Source organism: Stegostoma tigrinum, chromosome 13 (genome assembly GCF_030684315.1).
Source record: "Stegostoma tigrinum isolate sSteTig4 chromosome 13, sSteTig4.hap1, whole genome shotgun sequence".
Taxonomy (NCBI): Eukaryota; Metazoa; Chordata; class Chondrichthyes; order Orectolobiformes; family Stegostomatidae; genus Stegostoma; species Stegostoma tigrinum.
Window position 1 is genome coordinate 25,179,830 of NC_081366.1, and position 21,827 is coordinate 25,201,656.

Here is a 21,827-nt window from a genome sequence, read left to right on the forward strand (position 1 = left end):
ATCATTGTTCAGTACACTACAAGTAATTCTATTTCAAACAGATGGTAAGATTCATGATTATGTCATGCAGTTTGAGTCAGGTTGTAGAGTTGCAGGTGCCTGCCATCTGGAAGCTTACCAGTCAAATTTAATATTCATCAAATGGTAAGCACTGATTATTTAAAGTTACATAGATAAGAATGTAATGCCAGACAATAATACCTCTTGATAATTATAAAAACAGTTTCTAATGTCCCAATATGATGATTTAACCTCTCAATACATTATTGTTTTGCAGAATGGACCAGTTCATTGTAAAATTTCATATTTTTGGGGATTAATACACAAAGTATTGTTATTTAAAATATCAAAATCAGAGCATTTTCAACTTCAACTGGTAAGTGCCATTAAAATATTGATGGATCCAGTGTACAATCAATCTGTATTTCCTTCTTATTTTGTTTGATTTTAATTGAGAATTGAAAACTTTGTATAAATAAAGTTTTACTCCTTTATTTCTAAAACCAAAGTACTTAATTGTTAAAATATATAACTGAAAAAAAAAATCCCACTTGCCTGTGTTGGATTTCATGGTTTCACTGGATACTGTTTGGCCTACAAGATCATACTGCAGCAGACTGGAAGATTCATCTGGTACTTCTACAGAATACGAAGGGCCCTTCTTCCATGTGTAAATTATTTCACTTCTAGGATAGGCATCTGCAAATTAAATATCAGGTTTCAGTTGATCCTCCAATCATAAACCATTAGTTTTTTTTTAAACTACCTAATAAACGTTTTCATCAGTTCACTGTACCTTCATGCCTATTGAGACCAGTAATGGTGCACAAGCATGAAACAAAAGGCATCTTAGAGCATCAAATACTAAAAATAAGATGGCAGATCAGAATTCTGTTACAGTGCAGAGGGAAGCCATTCAGCTCATTGTATCAGTAATGTTCACCGAATGATCAATTCAACTAATCTGATTCCTCAGCCAGCTGTTTTCTTACTTTTCAGTTGACAGTCTAATTCCCTTTTGAATGCCACAGTTGTAGAAAATGGGTTCCAGATCCTAACTACTCATTGTGAAAAAACATTGCTCATGCTGCCTTTGTTTCTATTACCAACTACATTACATTTGTGCCTTTTGTTGTGAATTCTTTCTGAGCAGGCATAGTTTCTCCCTATCTACTCTGCCCAAAGCAGTGTCTCATACAAGTTCAAAAATACCCTCCTTGCTCTTATAATCTGTGGCACGATGAGTACAGACTTGGATAGTATAAGCTTTATCGAACATGCTTTCAACCTGTTGTGACATCTTTAATGACTTTCATAGGCCTTCTGCATCTGCACCACCTTTAGAATTGCACCCTTTATTTTATATAATCTTCTTCATAGCAAAATTAATCAATTGACATTTCTCTGCACTGGGCATCATATGCTACTTGCAGAGACAGTAGGAACTACAGATGCTGGAGAATCTGAGATAACAAGATGTAGAGCTGGATGATCACAGCTGGCCAAGCAGCATCAGAAGGAATAGGAAGGCTGCCGTTTTGGGCCTAGACCTTTCTTCAGAAGAAGGATCTAGGCCAGAAATGTCAGCCTTCCTGCTCCTTCTGATGCTGGTTGGCCTACTGTGTTCATCCAGCTCTATACCATGTTATCTCATATGCTACTTGCATGCCTATTTCAACAACTTGTCTGTATCCTTTTGAAGTTGTACACTTTAATCGTCACAGTTCACAATGTTTGAGTTCCATTCCAGCTGCAAGTTTTGAAATTTTGCCTGTTCACCAAGGTCATAAGTACATATCAGGAACAGCAAGTATCCTAATAAATGCCCTTCAAACATCCAGTACGTTTCTTCAACACAAATTTCTCTTAACAAGTCAATGCTGGCTTTCTTTAATGAACCTACATTTGACTACATGACTATTAATTTTATCCCAAATTATTGTTTGTAGAAATTTCACCATCACTGAGATTAAACTGTCTCATATGTAATTGCTGATCTTATTTTAATACTTTTTTAGAACAAAGGTGCAACATCTTCAATTCTCAATTCCTGTGGTAACACCCCCAATTCAAAGGAAGACTGGAAAATTGTGGCCAGTGCCTCTGCAATATTTCCTTTTACTACCCTGAGTATCCTTGTATGTATTTCATTCAACCTTGGTGCATTTTTTTAAGTTTAGCCAGTTTATTTAACACCTGCTCTTCATGAATTTTAAGTTTTCATATGTATTAGTTATCTTCTGTTTCACTACAGCTGAGCAGCAGTATCTTCTTGGTAAAGACAGATGCGAAGTATTAATATAATATCTCAGCTATTCCCCTTGCCTCCAAGCATAAATCCCATTTTTGAACCCCCAGCAGTCCTCCTCCTTTTTGGCAGCCTCTTGTTGGTCTAGAAACAAAAATATTTTCTTTTCTGCAATCTCTTGCCCCTCTCTTTCTTTAAGCTACTTGTATCTCAGACTGTATTCAGATACTTAAAGTCCTCAATTAAATCTAATCTATGACTCTTGCATCTCTCTGTTATTTCTTTGCAAACCTATTCCTCAACATTCTTTTACTAGCTCCCAGTGTGTGAGACAGCTGCTCCAATTTGGGATTAAGTTTCCCAGATGATCAAGGGGGTGCTTGCAGGATGAACAAAGATTGGTGTATCACTATCCTTTTTAGTGCCTTGGTTAATGCTGGATGGTCCATCTGATTTCATTCCTTTTAGCCTTTATAGTAGTTTGGTACAACTAAATAGCCTGCTAGGTCATTTCAGAGGCTATTTGGGAGACAACCACAAAGCTGGTGATCTGGAATAACAAAGGCCAGACCAGGTAAGGGCAGCATTCCTTCTTTAAAGGGTAGGGGAGTTGAAAACTAGAGGACATAGGTGCAAGGTGACAATGTAAAGAGTTAAAAGGGAATGGAGGGGTAACATTTTCATGCAGAGGGTGGTGTGTGCCCGAAACGAGCTGCCAGAGAAGATGTGGAGGTATGAGCAATGACAACATTTAAATGGTATCTGGATGGGTATAACGGGCCGACCAAAGCTCCTCAAAAAATATTAACAAGATAGCCTAGACCCTGACTTATCTTATATTAAAGTAGGGTGCTGCATTTCAGACGCAATTCAATTGGTCAAACTATTCGGCCTTCAGCTTTATTTTTACACTATTGTTAAAATAGAGACAAAATAAAAGGAATAGCTTAAGTGTAACTCTAGTGAAGTGTTTAACAAAATAATAATAATATATATTAACTATTACTAATTAACTGTTCCGATATAGTAACATCCCGTAAACACATGAATAAAAACCGAAAGAACTGTGGATCTTGTAAACCAGAAACAAAAACAAATTGCCAGAAACTCAGCAGGTCTGGCAGCATCTGTTTCTGAAGAAGGGTCTAAGCCTGAAACGTCAGCTTTCCTGCCTCTCTGATGCTGCTTGGTCTGCTGTGTTCATGAAACTCTACACCTTGTTATCTTGGGTTTTTATAACAAGGGTTTCATGGTCTGTGTGGCTGAGACTAACTTTTCATTTATGAATTATTAATAGAATTTAAATTCACCATTTGTATGTTAGGATTTGAACCTATGTCCATAAAGTATTTGTCTCAGCCTCCAAAATATTACTTCAATGACATTACCATTATGCCACCACCTCTCCCTTATAATGACAATTACAATGACATTAAAAAGATAATTATTCCTGATACAATTTCCAAAATGGTATTGTCAATTTATGCATTAATAGTCATAGGATCTTGTTTATTTTTCCAGACATCTTTAGATAATGTACCCATTTACTTTTACTTTTTCAGACAATTAAGAATAACTTGTTTGTCAAGAAAAGTAGCTTGCTTCTGTTGTATCAAGAACATCCAAAAGGAACTACCTGTGACATTTATAGTAACATGCCAATGATGATAGGATGTGATAAGTTGTTTTAAAATCACAAGTTCCTTTTTTGGTGGAGAAATTTGTAAGATACATCACAAAGGTTTTCTAATGGGATCAGAACAAACTATCCCTGGATTTCTTACTATCACTTTTCATAAATTAGCACAGATTTAACACTTTCAAGGAATATCTGATGAGGTATTCAGCATTGTAGTAATTTGGATGTAAAATGTCACAACAATAACCAACTTAGCCTTTACTTGAGGCCTGAAACTAAATTACATTGGCATTTGGGTGACTGTTCAATTGGATAACAATAGAAAAATAAGAAACAAACTAGAGTCTGCAAATACAACAAAGGAGAAATAAAAGCAGTAGTGACAATAATTTGATCCAAACCAATCAGCTAAAAAATTTAGAATGCAAAATTACAAGATGTACAAAAAATATTGGGGAGATCAAGAAATAAACGAGAAATGAGACAAAAGTAAGAGATAACGAGTCAATTTGTTTTTGCACATAGAACATGCTGTAGAAACTCTGCACAAAGAGAAATATAGATAACATTTCAAATTTGATTTGACTCTTCTTCAGAACTCCACTGAGGAAGGAGATGTGGCTATGCAAGCAAGTTTTGGCAAACACTTTATCAACCAATAGGAGGGAAATAGAAAGCAATGGAAATGCAAATTGGAAATTGCAATTGGAATGGAAAATCCCACTGAGGAGAGGAGCAGAACTTCTTCGATGTGCAAGTGGAAGTGAACCAAACACTCAAATATAAGAAAAGTACAATGGATGCTGGAAATCTGAAACAAACAGAAAATACTGGAGACACTTATCAGATCTGGCTGCATCCACGAAGAGAGGAAGAGTTAAATGTTTCAAGTCTGATATCTCTGCTTAGCACAGTCTGAAGAGAGTCATATCAAACTTGAAACGTGAACCCTGTTTCTCTCTCCACAGATGCTGCCAGGCCTGTTGAGTTTGTCTAGCATTTTCTGTGTTTGTTTCATATTTCCAGCATCCATGGTATTTTGCTTTAGAAGTATTTATTGGCTTGACAGTTCTGAAGAAAGGGTTGAGAAGTGAAAATGAATGAGATGCAAATGAATATTTTTTTCCTGATTGGCATTCTGTAACCCACTTGTATACCATGCTGCAATTTCCACAAATGTTGCATGAAGTTCTGTAATATATAAAAGTGGTATTTCTATTTATAAATCATACTTTAAAATGCACTAAAAAGGACTAAAATCATATGCCAAATTCACCAAGCATTTAAGTTAAATTTCACTTGCAACATGCCACCTTCCAAGAATATTAAGAGCATCATAGTATCATGAGCAACAAAACTGAAAATGTTGTTATACTTATATAATCGGGTAGGTTAATCCCAAAATGGTCTAAGTTGTCTAAACTAGGAATGTCTCAGGTTAAATAAATAAAGGTTGAATCTTACACATTTTTGTTCAGATTGAGTCACATTGAGTTTGGTAGAGTGAATCTTGCCATGAGGTGGAGTGAGTTTTCGTCATAATATCTAACCAAACACAGTGCATTCATCAGCATTCCCGCCTCATGGTGACTATCCTGCCTGATTTTTACTCTATCCTGCCAAGTACCATTCCACGAGTACTCACCAGATATCCTGGAACCAACCAGTATTTCTGGAGCAGGTGTCATGTCTAAAAAGGCCATTGTGCGCCTGAATAATACTGTCAGCCTGGAGCTGTTCTGAATGTTCTTGACATTCCATCATTCCACTCTGCAGATCTATCCCTGGAGATCCTGGATTGTATGATGCACAGACATGTCAGTTTCTTCCCTCCAGAGCAACAGTGGATGCCATGTAAAGTTTCCACCCATGTTAGAAGTGCCTCAGCTGTCTGGAGGAATGCCCAGCACTATAGAAGAAACACAATGTCCTTCTAGACTCTGGCAGAGTAAGTGCCACCATCTTTTCTCTGATACATCACTCATGCTACCTCTGGTCCTGTAATGACCAATTACTAAAGCTGAAACTTTGTCACTTTCCTGCAACAACTTCTCCACTTGTTTTCATCCATCCCTTGTTTTCATCCATCCCAACTTGCGACACCAAATAACCCTGCATACACACTTGTGAAATTTCCCCAACTGCACCAATAGCAATTTCTGTGCCATCCACTTTAATTTTGTGTAATACCCACCTCTGTTTCATTCCAGAAGGACAACAGCCCACAATAGGGCAGAAAGAGTCACAAAAATGTGGTGTGCTCTCTCTGATTCAGCTCCTCACCCTTTTCAGCAAAGCACCCTGGAGCTCACTATCTCAAGCAGGGTCAGGGCTGGTATTGGAGGCTATCATTCACTTGCTGTGCTAGGATCCCCTGACTGAAGGCTCCTCTCCCTTGACTGGATTGAAGCCTGATTACAATTGTGGCAAGCTTCCTGGATTTGTGTCTATATTAAATGGTATGGCAACACAGTCAAAATAAAAGCTTAGTATGTCTGGCTGAGGGGGCATAGCAAAAAAAAAGCAAAGCAAGGCAAGGAAATGCAATGTAGGAATGCTACATGCATTCAGTTAGGCTAAAAGAGAGTGAGCACTAGGGTAGCAACTGAAGAACCCAGAGATGAACCCTAGTCCTGTTGATGTGTTGCACTCAACAATTGGCCTTTGTGCTTCTGCGTGGAGAACAGAACACTACAACTGATGTTCTTACTTATGATAGCTATGCAGTGACCAATGGCAGAAAATGTGCATGTTTAAACTCCTGAGGTTGGAATTTCCTATTGTCTTGCCAAAAAGTAAATATCCAGTGTGACAGATAATCAAAATGTGGATGCTTAAAATGATGCTATGTTTGTGTAGTGTCTGTCATGACTTTAAAACATCCACAACAGTACCTTCAATGTGTTGTCATTCTCGTAAAGGGAACATTACTAACAACTTGCAAAAAGGTCCAAAACTGCAAAAGCAAACAACCAATTAAACTAAAATGAAATCAAAATACTGTCAGTGCTGGAACCTGCTGAATTGAAAGATACATCTCTAAATTGAGAGAGAGGAATGAGAAAAGAATGCAGTAAGACCTGGCTGTCTTTATGTGCCAGTCACTGAAGGTAAGCATACAGGTGCAGCAAGTGGTAAAGAAGACAAATGGTATGCTGGCCTTCATACTGAGAGGATTCAAGTACAGGAGCAGGGGTATCTTGCTGAGATTATACAGGGTCTTGGTGACACCATACCTAGAATAGTCTGTAGTTTCAGTCTCCTTATCTTAAGCAGAATAGTTAGAAAAAGTGCAGCAAAGTTTTACCACACTGATTCTGGGGATGACAGGACTGACGTGTGAAGAGAGGGCTAGACAGGATATATGCAAGAAAGATGTTCCTGATGGCAGGTGAGTGCAGAACCAGGAGGTCGAAGTCTAAGGATTTGACGTAAATCATTTAGGACTGAGATAAGGAGAAATTTCTTCGCCTAAAAAGTGGTGAACCTGGTGGAATTCATGACAACAGAATGCAGCGGATTCCAAAACGTTTGAAGAAAGAGTTGGATATGGCCCTTGGGGCTAAGGGGATCAAAGACTATAGGGGAAACGTGGGAACAAGCTATTCAGTTGGAATGATCAGCCATGATCATAATGGATGGTGACACAGGCTTGAAGGGCCAGCTGGACTACTCCTGCTTCTACATTTCTATAGCAGCTTTGATATTGCGGTAGCTAGTGTATTCACTATGAAAGAGGCAGTTTAGAGCATAAGAACAAATCCTACAGTAAGGGTCAAACCACTGAATTTCCAACTGAGAGGCAAGACGACTAGCACTGAGCTACTGCTGTCACCCGACAGCACGTGTGTTATGCACAAATTAACTATATCCAAGTTCCCTCGTTCTTTTAAGTTCAGTAATTCCCTAACGGAGTAAGTCTTTGCTTCATCTTGAATTCTAAAATTCATACTTCCAAATTTCCTGCAATTACACTGGTTAAAAATAGGTCTAAAATGATACTCAGAATTGTGGGTGTATTTTGGTGTCTCTCTGTTGTACTTTTGAGGCCTAAATTGTATTTGCCATCTCTGTGAATGCAGCTTTATGTCACTTTAAAAATAGAAATGTATTCACATTGCTTGTTCAGAAACATACTGTACTTTAAATAATATTTATGTAGCTTGAAACAGTAACTTTCTTATTTATAAAAAACAATATACAATGTATGCTCAGCCATTTCCTTTGATAATTATTGGTCATTCATAATTTAATTTATTTATCATCATGTTTACATTCTGGTGCACATCAATTGGTTTGATTGGAAATTTTTACTCAAAATAGACATCAGCAACATGTGTCCATGAATGGGCATATTCTGGCTGTAGTTTCCAAAATATATATTCAAAGAAAATTCCACCCACTTGACAAATAGGAGTTGATACTCACTATCAATTATAATTCAAGTTGGACAGCCATTTGAGCAAGGTACAGATAAGCAACTAGCACTTATTGAACACTACCACAGCAGAATTCCAGCCTGATGAAGTGAGTGAGTGAGTGAGAGTTTTATAAATACACCTTTTAAAAAAAATCAAGATTACAGTAAGATAGCAATGGCAATTTGGCAGCTTGTTTTCCAATTTCTTTTTCTGCCAATGAGAAAATAAATCAAGTGGGAAATGAAATAGAATGCCATTTTACTATCTTCCACTTTGTACCATTAACCACAACCCATTTTGCACATAATACACAAGTCATGCTTCTTGTGGATTGCATTCTTAGACATGTAGTTTTAAAACCAGGATCCAATGATGCTTGGGCATTCAGAGATTTTGCACAATGTGCATGAAATAACATGAAAGTGCTGTGATCAAGAGTAAGTTAATTATTGGCAGCCAGAGGCTTGGTCTGCTCCACCTGTGTTTCTGATCACTCTACGCTATCTTCTCAGCACGCCTGTGCTCTTTCCATGTTTCCTTAATGCTTTCTCTATTCCCCTGCTGTCTCCATGTTCTGCTCCCTCCATGTTCCTGTTCTGTTCATGTCCTTGCCAAGTATAGAATGACTGTGCAGTGAGAGAAGGCAGACTTATCTCACTAATTCTCTGTAAGTTAATATTTGTTTCAGTGAAGAATTATTAAAATACCCTTTACCTCTTTCATATTGAATATTATAACAGTGTGATTTAGATGGGAGAGTCTGAATGATTCATTAATTTGAAATGTGTGCATCAACCATTGCGCTAGCTAACAAAAACATACAAAGGAAAAAAGGGTTATCTACAAGATGTTAAGACATGAAATAACTGAGTTCAAGGATATAAGAGACACAGCCAACCTACATATTCTACTCAAACCTCATTCTAATATTTATGACAACAGCAACACTGATTATACAGAATAATATTACATTCTACAACTGATTTCCTTACATATATTTGTATGTGTAAATGACACAAACATATTTATATACTACCTTTCCTGACCTCAGGACTTACCTTAGCATTTTACAGCAATTATGTCCTTCTGCAAAATGCAGTCAGTGTGGTAATGCAGGAAAGCTGTAGACAATTTGTACACAATGAAATCCCACAAATAATAATGTGACCAGGTAACAAGGTGTAGAGCCAGATGAATACAACAGACCAAGCAGCAGAGGAGCAGGAAAGCTGACATTTCGGGTCTGGACCTGTCTTCATTTTCTGGAAAAGGTTCCAGGCCCGAAACTTCTGCTTTCCTGCTCCTCTGATACTGCTTGGCCTGCTGTATTCATCTAACTCTACACCTTCTTATCTCAGATCTCCAGCATTGGCAGTACCCACTATCTCCGAATGTGACCAGGTAGTCTGCTTATCAATACATGTTGGCCAAGAATCTGAGAGCAGTATATTGTGAATTGTGCCAAAGAATATTTTATGTCCATCTCTAAGGCAGTCAGATCTGAGTTAATAACTATATGGGAGAGTCAGCCAAAGTTACACACTTAAGTTTCTGGACCGGAATTTGAACCCGCAATTTTCTGACCCAGAGGCAATGGCAGTGCTATCAAACTAATTTATAATTGGATATCTCCAATTTGCAATGCGTATTAAGCGAGTGACCCCTTGCTCTTGTAGAATGGCCCTTGTAAGATTTCAGAACTCTTGCCCGATAAATTTACTTAAATCTCTATTAATCTAGTTTTTTTTGATAGTTCCTACTTTTGATTAAGAAATGTCCAAAACTCATTGAACACTCAGACTTACAGCTGCCAAACTTCAAAGGACACGCATGCCCATCCATTGGGAAGTTCACAAGTCTCATAGGACATGCTGCATTTATGGTGAGTCTGGAAATGGAGGAGAAATATGTTAAATATTACATAGCTATCAAACAGAATAATGTAAACTATGACTAAACTACTATGACCAACCTCATGGTGTAAAGAATAGTGCCATTTTGCATGATTCTGAAAAGCTTGTTGGGAGTCGTCATATTGTGAGCAATGGACATTTTTCCATTTCTGAAGAAAGTGTCTGGAGTCCAAATTTTGTTAACCATTAAGTTATTCAATCTAAGTATTTCAATGGGTCCATCAAATTTTAGCCTCTTATCAATCCAAGTTTGACGGAAAAAGACATCCATGGTATATTCCTGTAAAAGTATGGCAAAACCACGTTAAAAGATTACATTGCATCACTTTTACTACAAACCACGGTTTGTCGATGTATAACCAAGAATTACTAATGATTTGACGCACACAAAGCACTAGAAGTTCAATGATATCCTCAGTGTCAGTATTCATATTTTTTAAAAGCCTCAATTTCTGGCATGATTATTGACTTGCTTGGTTTTTTAAAAACACAAATACTTCTTTCTCCAAGAGATTACAATACTGTGTAGAGTAGATTGTTGCCAAAAAAATGAGCCGACCTCTGAAGTCAATGGCGGCAGGGATTGTCAAACAGATTAAGGCGAATAATCTTTTTAATGACATTTTACTCGCATGCCAAAATATAAAACCGGCACAGTACGAACGTAACTGCAGGTACTGAAATGGGAAGCTGATGTTGATAAACAAGTGTAGTATGAGTATTTCTGTTTGAGAACAATAACACAAAGATTGAGAATCACTTTAATTATCAATATCATACCATATCCACGTCAGATACAGGACCGAAACTTGTCACGTATATGTCAGTTTTCACTTCAGTGACCGGACCTAGAAAGGATCAGACAAGGTATGAAACATCATCTTGGGCTTGGCACATGTGAAGAATATAGAATACAATGCCTTAAAAGCCCCCAAAGTTTGAACGACAACGTTTGTGGACAACACTGAGTTCCACCATTACCTTGCTTCTTGCAAAAGTGTTGCTATGGACCATCCTACTGTACCTTGTAAACATTTACGATTTGTTCGGACATAAAATCATATCGATTAAGATATACGTCATGTAAGGGGCGAAAATAGGTTTGGATCTGTTGCAAACCAAAAGATACGTGCAAAAAAGACATAATTACTCACCTCCAAAACCGGGTCGTAGCCTGTTATCATATCCATCGAGAAGTCTATCGAGAATACGTGTAATGTTTTCCGAATGGACTCTTACTTCTTTGTCTTGAGTAGAAGAGCTGTTTATGAGTGTCTCTCCTATACTATAAACAGACATCAACATTAAGGTCAAGGGCACCTTTGGTAATCAAAGAAGAAAGTGTCTGCCTTTGTTTTCGCTTTGCTATCAATTTACTTAAATGCGACAAGGCGATAAAAGGCTACATCATAATAAAATACGTGGAGAGAACGACAAAAGGATTCAACTCAATAGAAATGTAAATAAGATAAGACTCACCACCACAGTGCTGTATAACAGACAAAAATCAGTAAACCCACGCGGCTGGTAGGCATCGCAACCACAGATCTCATGTCAGCAGTAACCATTTGCATGTCCCATATTCTAAGCTTCCTCACTTTTGCCGTCATTGTGCCATTTCACGAAGAATAAAAGCAACGATTAAAGAACACTTTAGTACCTCAGTATTGAGCCCTTTGCACTTGTAGGAGGCAATTTTCACTCTCCTTTTATTTCTCTGCTGCTGTCGAGGCTCAACTGAGCGCCTCAGTTTAAAACTAAAGAGTTTAACAGCCGGTCCGGGATGGCGAACATTGACAATAATCGAATAAGGCATCATGGGAGATTAAAAGCAAGAAATCCACTGATACTTTTGGCAGGAATTAGCGAGAAGCCGTCAGGGATCCTGGCAAGGCATGGACACCCAGACGAGAGAGATTAGATTGCGAATTACCGCATTTCTTCCAATACGATATTTTAAATATCTAACAAATAGCTCATGTACTGGTAATTTATCAGTGTTGATACACTGCCAATTTCCACGAATCAATCTGAGATTATCACACGGTTTCTCTCTCCCTCTCAACCCTCCTACTCCCCACCCCTTTCACACATACAAACAATTTTATGATGGTTAGAAGGATTAAGTGATTGGCATTATCTTTTTATCAGATATAATCCAGGTAATCAGAATTAGCGTGAGGAGGAACAAAAGCGATTTTGTTGACGGCTACACGGCTCAAGCCTAGCCTTATTTAGCGACCTCCAAACCTGTTGGTCAGCAGTCAAAACGTTATCGAGTCTAATTCCCAGATTTAACGCTTAAACAGATATCTCGATGAAAGAATATTTTATTAAACAAGCATTTTCAATTATTCGACCGTATACCCAGTCAACAGCGCAATTGCCAAAAGGTGCAGGGGTATACTGTCAGTAACCTACATCATAGTTCGGATGAAGTTACAGTAAGTGGAATATTAACAACAACCCGGACCAGTTAAACTGAATGGTCTGTTTCTCTCATGTAAACTCCATATCACTCGATCAATCTTCATTTCACTGTCCATTAACCCCAAATGTAACACCTGCCATAGATATTTCGTGTTTTAATCAAATATAAAACAAACTTTAAATTTTGAATTATTCTATATTATTTAGTACACACGGTGAATCATTTTACGATTAGCTATGGGTCGACAAATGTATTAGGTAATTTTTTCATGGAAATACTTCATGACCTATTTTCAACCCCCCCCTACCAATGGCGCCACCACTCACGAACTGCTCTGCATTTACACATTAACCTAAAATAATCTTAACCGACCACTCAGTCGATATCTCTTCGAACAATTATGATTTCCTGATGTCACCAGAACCAATGCTATTCAGTTTTCGACTTCCATGTGTTTTTTACACACACATTTGGCACGCTACCCCAGGTGCCACTTGTATTCATACGCACTGAACATTAGAGCGAATAATGGAGTCTGACAGAAGAAAGTTCTCATTTTATTTTGAACTGAAGACTATCTTCTTAATCCACGGAATGTCCGTGTTTTGCAAACCGGCATAAATTGACACATACCCTATCGTAGTAGCCTTGCAAAATAGGACAGCAAACAGCCTATGTCTTCTGCTGGGTACTCACGTGATGACATTCAGCGTTGAATTCATGATTACTAAATTGTGTCTATCGAAGCAATGGGAAACGGTTACGCTTTTTGTGTTTCCGTCTGTATCTACTTTTATCTCCAGCACTTCCTCCCGCAAAGGAAAAGCTAACATTTTTATTATAGTCAAATGCTGACTTTCACTTCACATGAGTTTAAGTGGTAAATTCATAAATCAATTAGCTATATCTACTGCTCTAACCTTCCGGAACCGTGATAAATATAAGGTTTTTTTGTACATTGCTTGCTGATGCGACTTGATGCCATCAGGAGCAGCATCAGAGCCAATATTAAGGACTCGCGCCTCGAATCAAACCGGGCTGAAAGTTGTGCGTCCGAAATAATTAACATTTAATTTCCATTCTTACCGTCAAGAATTCCTGTCATTGCAAGCGGATTTTCCAAGAGAAAATCATTTGGTGATATTTGATGTTATAAATATTCGTGTTTAATGCTGAAAGACAACGCGCAAGATGACAAGACAATTCCGCCGTAACACTTACACAAGAAATTGCGTGAACTTCGTATCTGGTGGGAGGTAAAGTCCTTTGGAGCTGGTGGATAAGGAATTGTCACAATTATTTAATACTTTCCCAAGAGTACATTTCCCGGGGCCCGAAATGTTAACTCTGTTTTCTCCTCCACAGATGCTGCCAGACCTGCTGAACTTTTCCAGCAACTTTTTGTTTTTGTTCCTTGTTTTTACCTCTAAGAATCTTGTACGTTTCAAAATGTTTGTTTCATTCTTACGCGTTCTAATGAGTGCAGTACCAACCTATTCAAAGTGTCTTCATAAGAAGTATCTGCATGATACTGCATGATAGTGACTGGAAATCGGGGCGGGGGGTGCAGAACTAGTGTTTGGTTGTGGGGATGGGGCGCGGAGGTGGAAGGAAACGTATAAGTGTGTTTCAAATTATTTCACGCATAAAACGGCAAAGCCTCGTGAAACGGCTTAGTGACGAGTAACTGGCTAAAACTTTAGCAAATGCATAATTTTATGTTTTTCAATATTTTATAAACACGTACCTCTCTCCACACAAACTGCAAGACGTACTGAATAGTCCCAGTACTTCTCTTTATTTCCTACGTTTGCATTATTTTCTGAGTAGTTCGTGTAACCGGAACGTTAACTCCGATTTCTCTGTACAGGTGCTGCCAGGCCTCCTGAGCTTTACCAGCAATTTTTGTTTTTGTTTTTGCAGTTGTTTGTTCTTGTAATTTGACAAGACTTAGTGCGGACCCACTGTTAGGTTAACCGAAGAAGTCTAAAGAGATCATCGACATTCTGTTGCTGTGTAGGAGTAATTATATCAATTGAAACTCCTCCTCGGCAACTCCTCAGGATCTACGACGATTTGGTTCCAATCCTGTTGAAAGATCATGAGACGAGGAGCAGAAGTAGGCTATTCAGTCCACTGATCTAATCCACCATTCAATGAGATCATCGCTGGTCTGACAATTCTCAACTCCACTTTTCTGCCTTTTCCCTATAATCCTTGAGTCCCTTAGTGATTAAAATTCGTCTGTCTCAACCTTCAATATAGTTAATAACCCATCCTTGACAGCCCTCTTCAGTAAACAATTCTACAAATTCACTAGCTGCAGAAAATAAATTCCTCCATCTCTGTCTTAAATAGGTGACCCCTTATTCTGAGAATTTGCCCTTTGATCTGGACTCTCCCACAAGAGGAAACAATCTTTTTGCAACTACCTTGTCAAGTCCCCTAAGAATCAGTTCTGAGGAAAGGTCATGGGACCTGAAATGTTAACTCTGTTTTCTCCGCCAGAGATGCTGCCAGACCTGCTGAACTTTTCCAGCAATTTTGTTTTTGTTCCTTGTTTTTACCTCTAAGAATCTTGTATGTTTCAAAATGTTTGTTTCATTCTTATGCGTTCCAATGAGTGCAGTACCGACCTATTCAATGTGTCTTCATAAGAAGTATCTGCATACCTGGTATCAGCTAGTGAGTCTTCTCTGGACTGCCTCCAATGTCAGAATAACTTTCCTTAAATAAGGGGCCCAAAAGTGCTCATAGTATTCCAGCTGTGGTCCAATTAATGGCTTATATACCTTTAGCAAGATCTCCATATTTTTATATGCTTTTCTCTTTGAAATAAAGGCCAACATTCTTTTCGTCCTTCCTATTTTTGCTGAACTTGGGTACTAGCTTTTTGTGATTTATGGATGAGGACTCCCAAACTTTGTTCTAGAGCTTTCTGCAGTCTTTCTGAAACTGAATAATACTCAACTCCATTTTTCCTGCCAAAGTGCATAACATCACATTTCCTATACATTACATTCCATCTATTCAGGATGTGAGGCATGGATTAGCCATGGGAAATGCAGGGCTGCAGGGATAGGGTAAGAAGGTGGGTTGCTGTGGATGTGATGAGCTGAATGGCCGTAGGGATTCCACGATTCTATGATCTGTGAAGTGTTTATCTAACGAACCCAGGGGTGGCCAATAAGTCCAATACATGATGTGTAGACTTCGCCATGTATGGGGCGGATCGTGCATTTACGTTTCTTAGCTTGGCTGTCTACAGGTTTCTGCATTCCCTCCAGTACCTCTATGTCTGCACGTTCATAGAAAATTCTCTCCCTATGTTTGGTGCCTTTGTGAAAGGATATTCTTCATTTTGGTTGGTCAAAAGCCAGAAACTCCCATGAGTTGGTGTGGATAGTTGACATTTTCATGGATGTTGGAGTTCATATAGAACTTGGAACAGTACAGCATGGGAACAGGCCCTTTGGCTACCGTGCCACTAACAATCCATTTCTAAATGAATTCCATCTGTCTGTACATGATCTGTATACCTCTATTCCTGCCTGTTCATGTGTCTGTTTCTCCAAAGTGTCTTTGCTGTCCCCCTGGGGTCTCCAGCTGTAACCATGTTCTGAGTAGAGCAGTTGGTTCAGGAGTTAATGTCATGCATTTGAAATCTGTGTCTGACCCAGACACCTCCATTGCTGTCTCTGTATATGCCCCGTCCACTGTCAAGACAGATCCACCTGAGGTGACAGCTTAGTCGTATACAATCAGGAAGAAATTGGCCTAGGAGTTCTCTTGATCACAGAAAGTAACGTAGCATTAGATTTATCATGAGTAAAGAACTGCTCCACCGATTACTATCTACGACCCCAGCTTTATCTGATGGATCTGTACACCTCCAATTTAAACATCAGTTCAAGCCGGCACTCAGGGTGGCAAAAATTCCAAATGTACTCTGGGTGAAAGACTTCAGTGTTCATCAAGTGTGGCTTGGTACAATAGACTGAGTTGGCCAGAGCCCTAAAGGACATAACTGTTAAGATCCGCAATTCTGCCACATCCACAATTATCCCCATCCTTGACAATGGGAGAGCCCAGCACATGACTGCAAAACACAAGGTTGAAGTATTTGCATCCATCTTCAGCTACAAGTGCCAAGTGGATGATTCATCTTGGACTCGTCTTGAGTTCTAAGCATTAGCAGTGCCAGACTTCCAACAATTTGAATCGCTCCATGTTATTTATAGAAGCTGCTGAAGATGCTGATACAGCAAAGGCTAATAGGACTGACAACAATCCAGCAATAGTACTAAAACCATACTGTTGGCCAAGCTGTTCCAGGATAGCTACAATATTAGCATCTACCCAACCCTGTTGAAAATTGCTCAGGTATGCCCAGTGCACAGACAGAAGGTCAAATTCAACCCAACCAATTACTGCCTTATCAGTCAACTTTTGATCATCAGTAATGGAAAGGGCCATCAACAGTACTAAGAAGTAGCACTTGCAAAGTAATAATCTTGCTGAGTCTGGGTTTAGGTTCTACCTCATTGCAGTCTTGATCCAAATATGGACAAAAGAGCTGAAGTCCAGAGGTAAGGTGAGACTCATTGTCCTTAATATCATGTGTGGTAGCATGAGCTCTAGTAAAACTGAGTTAATGACAATCAGAAGGAAACATTCTGCTGGTGGCAGACAAACCTGGCACAACGGAAGTGGTTGTGGTTATGGTGATCAATCATCTCACCACCAGGACATTACTGTAGGGGTTCTACAGGTTAGTGTCCTATGTCCAAGCATCTTCATCTGTTTTGTCAATAACCTTCTCTCTATTATAAGATCAGAACTAGGGAATACCTGGACAATATCCATGTCAGCACTCATAAGTGGCAAATAACATTCACATCATACAAGTTCCAGGCTATCACCATCTTCAACAAGAAAGAATCTAAAATTTCTCCTCCTGCACTACCATGACTGAATCCTCTGCCTTCAATGTCCTTCGTGTAACCATTAACCAGAAGCTGAATGGGACTAGCTATGTAAATACTGTAACTACAGGAATAGGACAGAGGTCTAGAATTCCGTGCTGAATAACTCAACCCCATCTCCACAGCGCCTGTCCACCAACAGTGTTCATTCTCTACTTGCCTAGATCAGTTCAATTGCAACAAAACAGAAGAAGATTGACAACATCCATGACAAAACAGCCCACTTGATTGGCACCACATCCACAACCATCAACATTAACTTCCTTTACCACAAAGCACATTGGCAGCAGTGTATATCATCTATAAGACATCATCTAAAGCTCCTCCAATAGCATCTTCTGAGCACTCAGGTTCAACCACCTAGAAAGACAATGGGAGCATCACATGCAAGTAGTCCTTCAAGCCACACACCACCTTGATCCGGAATCATATCACCATACTTCATTGTCTTTGTGTCAAAGTCCTAGAACTCACTTCCTACTATCTCTACGGTAATTCCAGAGAACACATCACCACCACTTTCTCCAAGGCAATTGGTATCGGCATAAATGACAGCCTAGTCAGTGATATCCATATCTGATGATCAAATATTTTTTAAAAATTTAAAAATCTTGGGAGAGAACACTGCTCTCAGACCACATTTTCGGTCACAGGATTCAGAGGATCTTGTGACAACATCACTAGAGGTACTCCTCCAGTGATTTGAGGTACTTGCTTGAGATTGTGCAAGGCTCCATAGCAAATGAGTGGGGATCATTGCTGCCTGCCCAACCATGAACTTAGTCCTGGATTTGAGATTCTGGTCCTCAAATATTCTTCATCATTCAGCCGAGCTGTGCTATTAAATTGGAGATGATGACGAATTGTGTTGTCAGAGCTTCTAAGCAGAAGTAGTGACCAGAAATATTAACTCCGTTTCTCTCTAAAGATGTTGCCTGACCTGCTGAATATTGCCAGGGTTTTCTGCTTTTGAATTGGGTTTCCAGCATCCAGGGAATTTTGGTTTTGTGATAAAAGTTTGGAGCACTTTTCAATTGTTAATTTCCAACCTAAGACTAATAAATTTTATTGACCAAATGCATGAAGACTATCAGGTGAAGGCAGGCTTGTTATCCTTAGTTTAATTTGTCAGAGATAGCAATGAACTCATTGAACAGTGCAACTGACTCAGGGGCCTAAATGATAAACTCCTGTCCAAATATTTCTGTTATTCAATGTACTTTTGTAATTTGAACCCTTAAGACTCAACATCATTCTAGGAACCTTGTTCAGTACCATCTTCAAGTGCAAACAATTGCCTGAGGTGCTCAAAACTGAACACAATGCCGAATTAGGATCTGGCCAAAGTTCTATATAGCTGAAGTGTTACTTCCTCACTATTTTTAAGTGAGTATTTTTATTCTGTCATGGAATATAGACATCACTGGCAAAGCCAGTATTTGTTATCCATTTCTAATTGCCCTTGAGCTGGATGATTCACTAGACCATATCAGAGGGCAGTTAAAAGTCAACCACATTGATGTGAATTTTGAATTACACATCGGCTAGATCTTTGAGGTAAAGACTACATTTCTTCATTGAGGAAGTGTCACTGGACCCGAAACGTTAGCTCTGATTTTTCTTCACAGATGTTGCCAGACCTGCTGAGCTTTCCCAGCAACTACTGTTTTTGTTTGCCACATTTTTTTGCCATTTTTGTGCTTGTGTACTAGTTTTTATTGGTCTTTCTAGCTACATAACTTAAACTTGTGCACCTTTATCTCAAGAGTAATGTAATTGCTTTGAGACACCTCAGAGTGAACTCTGCTATATGGAGGAAAGTTGAATTATTTTGCACTTCCTATGATTGTCAATTTGAAATGTTTTGGGATGTACTTAGCAAATTTTATGAATATAGTGTCTTGCAGAAAAGAGTCACCTAGTCTTCCATTTGTAAAATATTATGACTTGTCTTTCTTAGATTCAAAGTATATTTCTCCATTCTGATTTAACCCGTTATAGTTTTGCTCATCCATGTAGAAAAGCTGAGGCCCCAAAACGTTTTCTTAATGAAATGCCAGTTACTACACTGTGATCTGAAAATGTTCCCTTTATCCTGATTTTCTGTCTACTTAGGTGAGTTACTAAACTGCATCATTTCCTGCAGTTTTATTTTTTGTTAGTAATCTTTTACACTTTGACATGGAAACATTTCACAAGGCACTTCATAATAACCTTGAGTAGAAGATGTAAGATTTTGTGAAAGAAGTACATTTTTGCATACAGAAATTACTGATAATGAAGTTGTAAGTATATAAATGTCCAAGCCAACAGCTTGGATTATACTGCTTTGGAATTTAAATTTTGGAGGTTTGGGAAATAGATGAATCTTTGTAATTTAGCTAACTCAGCATTTAAATACTTTTATAAAGTGTACTAATTTCTTAGACCACTCACAGTTTGACCTGAGCTGTAAAAATTGTGTAATTGTTGAATAACCTACTCATTAGCTCATTTTGTTGCTCATTCATTTTGAAAGGGCCTTATTTGTTTTTTCCCACAATTTATATTTTATTCAAAAGCTTATAAGATAACATTCGAAAACATTTCAATTTTAAGATTCCAGCAAATATAATAAAATCCAACTTTTCTTCATATGCCAGTCTGAGGTGCTTGATACAATTTGGATAGTTTCCACATTTTCGGTATACATTTCATGCCAGGATGATGCAAGGCACACTAGATCCATAAATAGTTACCTTTTTTAAAATTCGGTTGAATAGTTGTTCAAATCAAATCAAATCAACAAAACTTCCACTAATGATTTCGAGTTTTGTGGTAACCATGGTTTCCAGCACTGTAACAGGATGTGGAAGCTTTGGAAAGGGTGCAGAGGAGATTTACTAGGATGTTGCCTGGTATGGAGAGAAGGTCTTACGAGGAAAGGCTGAGGGACTTGAGGCTGTTTTCATTAGAGAGAAGAAGGTTGAGAAGTGACTTAATTGAAACATATAAAATAATCAGAGGGTTAGATTGGGTGGATAGAGAGAGCCTTTTTCCGAGGATGGTGACGGCGCGCACGAGGGGGCATAGCTTTAAATTGAGGGGTGAAAGATATAGGACAGATGCCAGAGGTAGTTTCTTTACTCAGAGAGTAGTAAGGGAATGGAATGCTTTGCCTGCAACAGTAGTAGATTCGCCAACTTTAGGTACATTTAAGTCGTGATTGGATAAGCATATGGACGTACATGGAATAGTGTAGGTTAGATGGGCTTGAGATCGGTTGACAGGTCGGCACAACATCGAGGGCCAAAGGGCCTGTACTGTGCTGTAATGTTCTATGTTCTATGTTATGGTTCAGTTTACATAACAAGTTGGAGATTGAGTAAGCTCACCTTAGAATTCTAAAATACCTTTGTGTTTGAAATCCCCATTGATTTCTGCAACTACCATTTCTGAATAAAGTCACAATAGTCCTAATTGGGGTGGCATGGTAGCTCAGTGATTAGGACTACAGCCTCAATTCCAGGTTCAATTCCAGCCTTGGGTCACTGTGTGGAATTTGCACATTCTCCCCATGTCTGCATGGGTTTCCTCTGGGTGCTCCGGTTTCCTCATACAGTCCAAACATGTGCAGTTTAGGTGAATTGACCATACTAAATTGACAGTAGTGTCCAGGGACATGCAAACTATGTGGATTAGCTGTGGTAGATGCAGTGCCACAGGTATTGAGTGAAGGAGTGGGTCTGGGTAGGATGCTTTTTGGAGGATCAGTGGACTCAATGGGATGAATAGACTGCTTCCACACTGTACGGATTCTATGACCAAAATCTTGTAACCATAACACAAATACAAATGTAACAATGCAACTGTCAGAAGCACTGAACAATTTGCATTTTCCTCATTTAAGTTCATCTCGTCAATATGTATTGAATTATAGATTGTAATTTTTACCTAAGAAATGAATTAGGACACCAAGAATTTCCACTTTCGAAGTTCCATTAACGCACTGAATTTGTTTCCATTCGTCAATTCAGTTCAGACAACTGTAATTTACTGGAAATTATTATAAGGACTCGGATTTGAGTTCAAATTCTTGTGGATTGTTGTTTTGTAATTGAACACTGAAGCCCAGTGTCAAAATTCACACAGTTGCTCAAGCACAGGCGCTAGCAGGGTGGCACCAAAACGTTAGTTGTCTTTGAGTGAAG

At 38.7% G+C, this 21,827-nt stretch overlaps 1 protein-coding gene across 6 annotated transcripts in view; it reads right to left on the reverse strand.

Moving 5' to 3' along the window:
* LOC125458207 (gamma-aminobutyric acid receptor subunit alpha-6) overlaps nt 1-13,825 on the reverse strand; it is a 29,289-nt gene extending 15,464 nt beyond the window's left edge. For 2 of the 6 annotated variants that reach the window (XM_048543241.2, XM_048543238.2), the window contains exons 1-6: nt 11,701-12,253; nt 11,376-11,506; nt 11,002-11,069; nt 10,281-10,501; nt 10,114-10,196; nt 556-699 (exon numbers count right to left, since the gene is read on the reverse strand). In XM_048543241.2, the coding sequence (XP_048399198.1) occupies nt 556-699; nt 10,114-10,196; nt 10,281-10,501; nt 11,002-11,069; nt 11,376-11,506; nt 11,701-11,831 (778 nt within the window). In that variant the 5' untranslated portion in view covers nt 11,832-12,253. Of the gene's footprint in view, nt 1-555; nt 700-10,113; nt 10,197-10,280; nt 10,502-11,001; nt 11,070-11,375; nt 11,507-11,700; nt 12,254-13,285; nt 13,397-13,738 lie in introns of those variants that run through there. The other 4 variants (XM_048543244.2, XM_048543239.2, XM_048543242.2 and 1 more) reach the window with 4 other exon arrangements.
* Between the last annotated feature and the right edge of the window lie 8,002 nt (nt 13,826-21,827).